At 44.7% G+C, this 11,318-nt stretch overlaps 1 protein-coding gene across 12 annotated transcripts in view; it reads right to left on the bottom strand.

Annotated features, from left to right (window-relative positions):
- The window catches only part of ERGIC3 (ERGIC and golgi 3), a 70,263-nt gene that overhangs the window by 33,567 nt on the left and 25,378 nt on the right, over positions 1 to 11,318 (bottom strand). For 2 of the 12 annotated variants that reach the window (XM_025215725.1, XM_025215730.1), the window contains exon 8: positions 9,774 to 9,788. The exons of the other annotated variants lie outside the window; for them this stretch is intronic. In XM_025215725.1, the coding sequence (XP_025071510.1) occupies positions 9,774 to 9,788 (15 nt within the window). The remainder of the gene's footprint in view (positions 1 to 9,773; positions 9,789 to 11,318) is intronic. 12 annotated transcript variants of the gene reach the window in all.

The following is an 11,318-nucleotide window of genomic DNA, read 5'->3' as shown; positions in this document are numbered from 1 at the left end:
AGGTTCAGGGCAGGGAAGGGGCTGTGCTGTGCTAGTTGCTGTTGCCCCCTGTGCTATGCGCCAGTTTCAGTCACTTTGGGAGCTGGATCTGGTCTGTGAGCTATAGACTGAGCACCACTAGTTTAAACTAACTGGCTATTTTTTACTTTTGTTTAACAACGCATAATTTGAACAAATATGCATTTTTACTAACATGTTCCTACAAATCTGTGTCAATTTAAAACTTATTAAACGTAAAAATCTAAATTTATATAAAGTGAAGGCTGGAAATGTAAAACTTCAGACCAAAAGGTTGAAACCTGGCCCACCATCTTCCTTCTTATTGCCTTTGATTTAGATTCTAGAGGAAGGTTAAATCATTTGTGCCCAGCACCAAAAAATTAGGAACACATTAGTAGTGCTCACATGTAAAATGTTGGTTTACGCAGGTTGCCCAATATCACATAGGCAGAGGAAGCAATGAGGCCCACTTCTCTTGTTTATTATTTACCATTTTAAAATACTTTGCATCTTTCTACGTTCACCTACTTCACATAAAACTTTAGATGAAAGAGGTAGGTGTCCAAAGGAGAATAATTAATTGATCACACAAACCTAAACCATCCCTTGAACAGGATGCTGTTCAGTGAACTGAGGAAAAATAGCAGATCATCATGTAATCAAAAACTGTATCATAATAAATAGACATTAGTGGGCATGGGCAATCTTAATAATGTTTTATTAATGCAATATTTTAGAATGACCATTTGATTATGACTCTTAAAATAAAACACAGCCAATTGGTTTTTTCAACCTTTCTAAATTTTTTTCTGATAAAGTTAAATATTACTTTTTCCAACTTTTAGAAGTAATATCTTTAAAATATTGTTAAGCTATTTCTTTGATGATTAAGAATCTGTATCTAAATACATATTTGCTGTTAATTTGGAAATTATAAAGTTAATTGTGACTGAAAGTGTACAAATAAATTGAAAAGTGAATTCACCATCAAATTATATAAAATATACAATTTGCTGAATAAATATATCAAACTAATACTAGGCAGACAAGGTTCCTTGGGTGAATTTGATATCTTTTATTAGACCAACCTAATAAAAGATATCAGATTCACCCAAGGAACCTTGTCTGCCTATGTCCTTAGACTAACACGGCTACAACCTAAACTAATACTAGTGTACTTACAGTAAGAAGCACTAATTAAGATGTACATGAGATAGTTACGGTTGCAATTTAATTGTAAATACTTCCATCTATAGTATTCTAATTATAGTCTAGTCTGCAATTTTCATATATATTATTTGCATGCAACTCTGTATGACAAAATAGGATTTGTGCATCTGACTTCTAAAACTCTGTTGACGATTCAAGTGAGAAAAATGCTGTTTAGTTATCATGTGCTGGTAAGCAATACAGGAGATAGATATAGATACCTTTTCCTGAAACTGAATGGGTATTAATGGCCCATGAATAAAGCAATTCCACCCTGCTACCATTCACTCTTCCTCACCCAAGACCTATGCTAAATACAGATAGGAATGCAAGGTCTAGTGGAACTGGGTTTGGGGTAGGGTAGTGCTACTAAGAGGAGAGTCCTTGAAACAAAAGCCTGACTGGCCTTCTTTGGAGAGATGGACACCTGCACAAGAAAGCAGTCTAAGAGAACAACACAAAAGGTTGTTGGAGAGGATGAGAGGGATCTTTGCTTCTAAAGAAATACAAACTTATTCTTCTTTTACTTTAAGCTAAGAACCTCTCTAAGCAGACTTTAAGTAACAGAGCTTATGCTAACAGATGCATTTGTTGTTTATATTTAGCCTATTTTCCAGGCCAAATAAGGATCCTGTCTAAAGGAAGGTGCGCTGTAGACAGTAAAAACGGGCAACAGATAGGGAAACAGTGAGAGATCAAGGAAGAGTAGGTTACGGATGACCCAGAAAGGTAGCAGTCTAATATACCACCAAGGAGAGCCCAGTACTACTAAATGCTACATATGGGTACATGGCATAGAAGAACAAGCTAATATATTTCTATTTGAAAAAAAAATATATATATATGAAATAGTTTGTGACTATTTGAAGATCAGAGACTGTATTCTTGGACTCTTGCAAGTCACGGTTATACCAAGGGGGACTTAAAGCTTCCTGTACAGCTTCAACTGAAAATTTCTCTAGTATAGGCTATACCACACTTCTGGAAAACCTCTGACACCTGGAGCACTGCTCTGACACACCTGACTCTCTACTGTAATAGTGACTGACCATTAACTGAGGGCCCAGCTCACCCACTGCACCTCTGGCCGATTAAGGGATCCCTGCACCCACAGGGATGCCAAGCAGGAACTGTTGAATTACCATCTCAGCAGTTGTTTCATGTCTGTGGAGTGCGCATGTGGGCACCTCAAAGTGCACTGGATTGGGGGGGGGGAGGGGTGTCCACCCAGATCTTGGCAAAGCTACATGCCCCACTTCATCCTTTCCATCTGTGTCCTGACATCAGGCTGAAGAACTGCTCCTTCAGGGAGAGGTTTTGGGGCCCAGCCAAGGTACCATTTGGTCACCCAAAGGCAGAAGAAGGACCCAGCCAGCCTGCAGGCCCTACAAAGCCAGCAAGCCTCTCTAGGTGAGGACTGCTCTAGAGCACCATTTAAGAGTGCATTTGGCAATGATCAAGGTATTTTTTTTTATGTTATTTTGGAATTTGGTAATGAGTTTGTTGGACAGGTGGGAGAGGAGTTGTGTGCATGTTTTCTTTCGGGGGTGTGGAAGGGTGACAGCCACAATGCCCCTGTAGCGGGGGGGGGGGGGGGGTGGTGCAGGCTTGGAGATATTGGGTGAGGGATCTCCCTTTGGATTCGGTGAGTGGGCTGGTAGGGAATAGAGGCATGGAAAAAGTTTCTTGTATTTGGATGCAAGTGGTAGCTGGGATTCATAGCTGGGACTGGGGGAAGGGTTTGCTTGTGTGGGGGTTTGGGCGGGGATGCAATGGTTGGGGAAGAGAAGAAGCTATAGTCCTTCGGATGTTATTTGGGGAATCCTCTCTACAAGGGATGTCTGTTTATTACAGGGGTGGTCAACCTGTAGTAGGTACGCTGCATGTGGCACAGGCAGCATCTGTGAGCAGCATGCTGCAGATCAAGGAGGGGACAGACAGCACAGTAGGAGATAGGGCAGGAAGCAGAAAGCAGAGCAGCAGTTTGCACAGAGGAAAGGGAACTGAAGTGGCATTCAGGGAGTGTGCATGGCTAGTTTGTGGCAAATCTGCCAAAAAGGTTGACCCCCCACTGGTTTACTGTAAGTTGCTCTGGAGAGGATGGGATATAAATCTAAAAATAGATAAAATAAACAATAATATCTGTGAGACTAAGTGGAAGCCTGTTCTGGAGGCCCAGGCAGTAAAAACAGTGACAGGCAGGCGAGTCCAGTGCCTTGGGGGGTTGAGCACCCCAATGACAGCAACCACCAAGGTGTACTTGTGAGGGATACCTTGCAAATCACTTCCAGAGACTGTGGGACAAAGGGGAGAGGGAAGATTGAGTAAAAAAGGGGACACATGTTGAACATGTGCACTTTCACCCAAATCTTTTTTTTTAAAACCAGTGCCTTCTGTTAAACACTGTCAATTGAAAATGAACTCTTGTGTGGCTCCCGCTGATGCAGGAGAGGTGGGGTGGCAGTGTCAAGTGGACCATGGGAAGGAAAGAGAACAAAGAATGGAACAGGGGGCCTCTGTTTTAGGGACAACAAAGGGAGGAGCAGGGTCTACAACTGCACAGAGTGGTGAGGAGGGAAGGTCTGGCTTGTTGATTTTTGTTTTATGCTTTTTAACCAGAAATGGCTTCACTGGCCACGTCACCAAAAACAACTTTTGCCTAAGGCTTTCCTGACCCAGCTATGAAAAATGACACTTCTTAACAAGAACAGGTATCAGTAAACAGGCAACCAAAAATAATACACTTTCTAAAAACAAAGAACAAAAAACCCCCAAAAACTCCAAGCCAACCCAAAAGGAAGGAAAGGTGCTTATGGAGGGAGTTTGAAGGGGTAAAGGCATTACTCCTGTGGAGGCCCATAATCCACACCTTTCACAGAACACCTAAGGAAGATGGGGTGTTCAGCTAATAGCCCTCAAGAACAGAGGACCATGGGATCATGGCCCTATGCTCAGTGTTGGGCTCAAATGAGCCTACCTCACTCAAGTGAGGGGTATCTTCTGCCTGTGTGTCCAATTATCTGAGTTCTCAGTGAACAACAGGGTCTTAGCAATAAGAAAGAAGGGCGCATGGGTCCCCTGAACTCTTGGGAATATTGACTGGGGAGTAGGTGTAGGGGCTTGGGGGAGGGACTGTGGCCACCTGTGACTATAGGTGGGGGTAAGATGAAGAACTCCTGAACACAAGTTGCAAGGCCACCCTGTCAGCTCTCTCATTCCACCAGCCAGCTCTTAGCAGGGTAAGCTCAAAATGCCCTATGCTCCTCAGGTCCTGGATATTGCGCTAAGCCGTTCTCCTGTGATGCCATTCCCTAGGTTCTGCCCCAGGTACTCCCCTGGGTCCTTCCTAAAGACTTCCCTTCTGGAGGGATTTACCAGGGTTTTCCTGTAAGCCCTTTCACTGGGTCAGGGACACAAAATGCTTTAGGGCCATTCAAGTGTTATGGAGGGGTGGAGCCCTGAAAGTCCTTGCCTATTTTTCCAGGAATCCTTCTGTTTTGCAAATGTGACCCTGCACTAGAGGCAGGAGCTGTCTGTCTGTGCTAGGCAGCACATCACTGTACTTTACTGGAAGACATGGCCCTGGCAGATGACTCTGAATTGTAGAAGGGAAGAACAAACTATGACGGGTCCATGTGAAGTGTGCAATTACGATAACCACTTGTCAACTGAAGGGGAATGGCCAGGGAGCCACTGTACAATGGCAGCATTATCTCCAATACAGACACATCTCCATTACACAATCCATCAGAACTGGTCCCTCCTTGCCTAGGTTGGAAGATGGAAAGAAGGACGATTGATGAGAATCAGGGGAAGATCCCATACATGATGACTGAGTGCCAGGGAAATAGACACAGTTGAGGGGTGTCCTTCCTGTGCTCACATTGCTGCTGTGGGGTAGAAGTTCCTTTGTTAACCGATGTACAAGTAGAATGGCACACTCAGACTTAACCTGGGGCAGTGAGGCAGGACGTCTGCAGGAAGCATCTTGATAAACACGTCTGAGGTACTGGGAGGACTGCATGATGGCTGAGACAAAGACAGTGTTGCTAACACTGCAGCAGGCAAAAAGGGGAGTTTCTGCAGGCGGGTGTCAACTGCAATTCAGTGACTGCACTGAAGCAAGTCTGTGGTGGAATGGCCTGATAGAACATTGACAACATGGACCTGAAGGGCCTGGGCCGCTCCCTGTCAGTCTTGATGTCTGTCTCATTGATCTCACTTTCCTTTAGTGCAGGATAAAAAGAGCTCCATTTCCCCCCTAGCCAGGGGAAACAGGGAATCCTTGGAAAGGCCTTTGCTTTCCTGTGCCAGCTCCGGAGTCATCGGGGTACTGGCTGTGTGTGGGCTTCCTTGACGAGGGTAGTGTTAGTATTCATCCATGCCTTGTGAGAGGCAGGGGGTGTCCACAGAGAAGCGATGCTGAATCCCACCCCAATCCCACACAAGAATGCACAACTCTGCAGACAACACAGACACAGCTGGCATCTCTGGCCCTCTTGTACCAGAGCTTCAGTATACTGTGGTCTGAGTGGTACTGTTGTCAGCTCCAGTTGTGACTCCAAGCAGACATTTTGGCAGCGATCAACCTAATTTGGTTGTTCTCTTGCTTGCCCCAAATAATAAACAGATGTCTCTTCTCTTCCAGTTGCTGGTGTACCAGGAAGATCTGCTAGAAGCAGATGGGGCAGGCAACATTGGTGGTAGCTGGCTCTTGTGTTGAAAAGGGTAATCAAACATGGTCTGAAGGGCTGATGCTGTAGACCTCATCTGTGCCACTGGTAAGTAGGAATGGCTTACAACCCTTCACACTGAACAATCCACTTGTGGACTCAGGCGTCCAAAGACTTAGCTGGGCCTCAATACTTGTCCCCCTCTGCTCTGGGGTCTCAACACACTCGCCCCCTCTGCTCTGAAGCCTCCAGGGTCTTACACCCCTGTGGGGCTCAGGTGCCTGAAGAGGTGACGGGTCCTTGTGCCAGTCCCTGGGTGTGGGGGCTGGGGTTTTGAGGTGCCCCTCCTCGCCTTTCACCAGGAAGGTAACTGGCCTGGCATTTCTGAGGGACTGTCCCAACACGGACAGCCCCACCAAACCACCCATCCCTGGCAGGGTGCAGTTTTCGGTCTTACCCAGGATCAATGCAGGCCTACCTGCCTTGGTCTTATCTCCTCCTCACCTATGTGTTCTTCTTTTGGCCTGCTGTCTCGCTGAGCCTCCTTCCCCTAGACAGTGATGCCCCTCATTGAAGGGACCTTCAGCCTCCTTAAGGACAGTCAGGGTGCCAGATAGTAAGACTGTGTGAAGCTTTGGTTCTTGATTCAATTTGGCAGAGATTTGACCTGACTCGGTGACCAAATCTCCGAATCTGAATTGAATCAGAGGACCCTTTAACCTCTCCAAATCGAATCGGAACCCTCCGAATAGATTCAGTGATTTGGACATAGACATAGCTTTAAATGTTTTTTCTGTATACCTCTAGGTACCAGGCAGCTTGTGAATGCTGCGATGCTGGGGCGCATGGAGCATCCCACAGGAGCCTGGAGGGCCTCCCCAGCGTGCTCAGCTGCAAACCTGGAAGTGGACCAGAAGCACTTTCAGTCCACTTCCAGGTCTGCAGGGGAGTGTGCTGCCCCCTCCCCCACCCTGGCTCAGCAACTGGTGCCTCCTAGGTTTCGGGGAGCAACCGGGGTCCTCCTGTGGCCGATCGCTGAGCCACCCCCCCACCCGGAAGTGGACTGGAAGTACTTCCGGTCCACTTCCGCGTTTGCTGCTGAGCACGTGGAGGGCCCCCCCTGCACTCCTGTCGGACACTCCATCTGCCCCAGCATTGTAGTGTTCGCAAGCCGTGCTGGTACCTTGAGTTATGTAGTAAAAACATTTAAAGCTGTGTCTGTGTCCAAATTGCTGATTCTCCAAATCAGCATCAAATCTTCAGATTTAGATGCGCCTGAATTGAATCGGACAGTGATTCAAATCAACGAATCGAATCACTGTTCCTGATTCAGTCCGAATCTGAATCCGAATCAAATAGGTCCTGCTTCGCACACCCCTACCAGATAGCCCATCATGGCCCAGGCCTGCCTCTTGCCTTGGGCTACATTGCCCTTCAGCCTTCTAGCCCTGGCCCTCTTGCATTGACTAGTTGGGGTGCTCTGAGCCCACAGCAGCCAAACTCCTTAGACAGCAGGAGACCCCTCCTGGGCCCATCATATAGCCCTCTCATTCTGAGTTTACTTAGAGCCCCAGAAGTCTTAATAACAGGGCTCTGCTCTCCACTGGGCTCACCTGAGCCCCAGGCCTCACCCCTGCCTCTTCTAATCAGGGACTTGCTTGGCCTCTGCGTAGGCCTGCAAGCTCTCAGCCTCTTTTTGCAAGGCAGGCCTCCAGATGTTAGGCCCAAAGCCTTTCCCTAGGGACTCAGGAACCTACTGGGCTCCCAGGAACCTCCTGCCATCTCCAATAGTTTCTCCCTTATATCACTATGTTGTGAGAGCATCAGCAGCTCAGCCAGGTGTCGTTGCTCTCCAGCTGCTTGCAGCAAACTGCTGGCTCAGCCCTGTAGGCCTGGACCTAAAATGGCCGCCTCATCAGGACTGGCCTGCACCTGCCAGTTGCCTGTTCTCAGCCTTAAAGTGCTAGGCACACACCTTTCCTCTTAAAATGGCTAGTGGGGCAGCGGGGTGTCTCCCTGCTGCTCACCCTGCAGGCATGTCCCTGTAGCCTGCAGCAGCTCACTAAGTGGCAAGCATCCTAATGGTGCTCCGCCACATGTATGTTTGTTCGTTCACATTTTAGAGTGGTATAAATACGTTTATATCACTATAGAACACTACAAATGTTACATCTATCAATACCCTTAATGGCAACTTCTCATTTACACTGCACTTCAGCTTTAAATTTTAGAACACTCTACCAAAGCACACTTCAGTAACCTCATTTTACAGGTGGTGTAACTGAGGCACAGAGATTCAGTGATTCTGTCAGGTCATAACCACAACTAACAGCCAGCAGCATCAGAATGTGAACCCAAGTATTAATGATGAGGTGCATGTCCCATAGCGTGGCCAGCTCCTTTTGTTACTTTGTGCCTTCAGATTCTGTGCATTCAAGTGATCATCCCTCTACTTAATACTTAAAAAGTTTGTGTCCAGCCCTGACCTTTAATGTAGACCTTTGAATATATCTTCTTGGATGACTTCCTACTGACTTCAAGACACTCATTTCTACATCTAGCTTCACCAAAACCTAATATTCTCTCTCAGTAATACATATAGACAGCATACCTCTTTCTCTGTTATGTAAACAGTACTTCACGTGTCCACCAAACTGTTATAACTAAGGTTTATTAGCATATACAGTACACATATTATCAGCCAAGGTGCTTAGAATTCTACTAGTGATTCATCTTGTGATAAACATGAAATTTGTACAAGACTAGCCCATACTGTAGCCATGGTTGTTCTACAGAAAAAAATGAACCGCAAAATTATTTACAGTGGAGACTATAAACCAATAAAAACCAAGGCAGAACAGATTGTGAAGTCACAACAGAAATCAGTGTCATTTGTTAAGAGCTTGCAGGATTCAGCAAAATGTACAGCCTCTGGGATGTTTAGGATACTGAATCTAAGCCAGCTACCCCAATACTGCGGTGAGGCAGAATGGGCCCCCACTATTCTACTCTCCCATATTGCTTAAAGGAGTCATGATTTAAGACTCTTTTTCCTTGTCTACCAGAAGGCAATTGGTTCCTTCTTGAAACTGTCAACAAGTAACTGTTCAAGGGTGGCTTTTTCCACACTAAGAGAAAGAATATTTTCATGATATTATGAAAAGTCATACAATTCTCTCTCCACAAGCACTTAAGTATGTTCGAGATCTTTCCGTGCTATGTGCAAGTTACTCAAAAACTAACATAGAACATATGTATCAGCTCACTCAGGCAAGCACGAGAGCCTAGATTTTTAGCTCTGAAGAAACCAACTTCTACATAAATCAGTTTTAATTTAAAACCTGAAAATAAACTCCATGGTTTACAACATGATAGAAGATCCACTCCAGATCAGTCACATGCTAGAAGGCTTGCCAAAGGAACACCTGAAGAAAATTTTCTGGACAGTGCTATGTAGGCGTACAAACTAGATGACCTTCCTTTCCATCCTTAAAAAACTGAGCCCAACCCTTCCAAATGTAACTATGCGCCTCATTCAATAATTCTACCTGAATAAAAAAAACCCCCAAACAATCACAAGTATACTGTCCATAACACAGAAATATTAAAGTAATCTAGGCCAGCAGTTCTCAGTTTTTTCTATACCATGAGCCCATTTACAACAGAAGAAAGTTTGGGAATCTTTCTCCAATCTAGTCATAAAAAAAAGAAAAAAGAATGGTTAAGCCTTTTGAAACCAATTTGCAAATCCCAGGCTGAGAACCTATGGTCTAGGACAATACCCTATGGGAACTCCCACAGGGGATTTATGGGAATAGCAGGAAAATAAGTGAAATTAACTCTGCAGGGAACAGTACCGGAAAAAGTAATATTAATATATATGTCACTTACTCTCAACTGCGTGAACTGCAAAAACAAGCAGAATTAGGGAGAAAGAGAGAGAAACATTCAGATCTTTATAATGAGAAACACAGAATAAGACAAAGCAGCATTTAAAACTGGCACCTTTTAAAAGAGGAAGAGTAATCACTGCTAACATAATACTTTCACATGACCCAAAGAACACACGGCTGCTAACATTCCTAATACACAGATTAGCTATAAAGTTTTAGAAAAGAGTACTGGAGAGGGGATTAATACCAAAAATTAACTGTTAAAAGGAGAAATAAAATGTGATGCCTATACTGTAATGCTGTTACAAACACTGAGGAAGAGTATAAATGACTATTGCTGGTTACTCATAAGACATTTATACTCTGTCTCAGAATGGCTCATTGATCTTTTCCCAAATCATTGGTTCTAATAAGTACCATGCCCTGAAGTAAGCCAAGAAGAATCTGAAAATAATGTACACTTTGTACTAACATCCAAGCTGTGAGGTTTGTGTGAAAATACATGATCAATGTCTGTACTAAATATACCATGCTCAGGAATTACACACATAGCATACTTTATTTATATGCATAGTCTGGGACTGAAAAAAGGCTGTGCATTTACTCAGGCTCAATGTAAAAAAAACAAAATGTGTTCAATTAGTATAAGAACAGTCTAGTTAAGTTTTCTGCACTTCACTGGGTGCACCTTCATGAGACACTACAGTTGCCTAATTAGCTCCACAGTAAAGTGTCACCAACTACCCGAGCAGTGCTATTAGGCCAGAGTAAACAACTTAACTCTGCCATAGGATAGTACTACCCGACACAAGTACTATTCTATGGTGGAGTTATTTACTCCACCACAATGCATGTGCAGACAGTGATGGGCTGGCTAGGGCACAAGGATGTTACAGTGCACAGCTGGTTGCCTGCTAGCCCTGTACTATAGAACGCTTGTGCCCCAGCCAGCCCCCTCTGCAGTACGTTGAGCCAGGCAGGAGCAGCCCCAGGTTGGCAGGCTTGCCTGCCCTGGCTCAATATTCTGTGGTCCCTGGCACATCTGTAAATGCTGTGCCCAGGAGCAATAAACTCCGGCGCAAATTAATTTCATGTGTTGACATGCCCATTAAAGCTTATCTTCCTCAGTGTTGCTTCATGCCTCTAATTAGTCCAATGAGTCACCTTGAAATTGACAAGACCTACATAGCTCAGGGCTGTTTTAGAAGCCCTGAAACTGACTCTTTGTAAGTTTCACTAATTATGCAGTTAAAGAAAGTACAAAGGTTACAAAGGAGATGGTGAGAATGAAAGATGGCATGCAACTGGTATGCAATTAAACAGTATATGTACTTAACTTTACTCAGATATCCAGAGTTTTGTTCTTTTTTTTTTTTTGTTTTTTTTTTTTTTTTTTTTACACAGTGTACGCAACAAGTAACAGATTGCCACTGACAATGTTATAAGCAGGAACCTAGGAGATGGAGAACCAGGACTTGGGGACTGTCCGGGCATGCCAACTGATAATGCATGGCGGTGGGGGAGGAAGGGGAGGAAATGGGGG

The sequence above is a fragment of the Alligator sinensis genome, unplaced genomic scaffold (assembly GCF_000455745.1).
Source record: "Alligator sinensis unplaced genomic scaffold, ASM45574v1 scaffold705_1, whole genome shotgun sequence".
Classification (NCBI taxonomy): Eukaryota; Metazoa; Chordata; order Crocodylia; family Alligatoridae; genus Alligator; species Alligator sinensis.
Note: the sequence above shows the minus strand (reverse complement) of the source record. Positions and strands in the feature narration are given on the sequence as shown.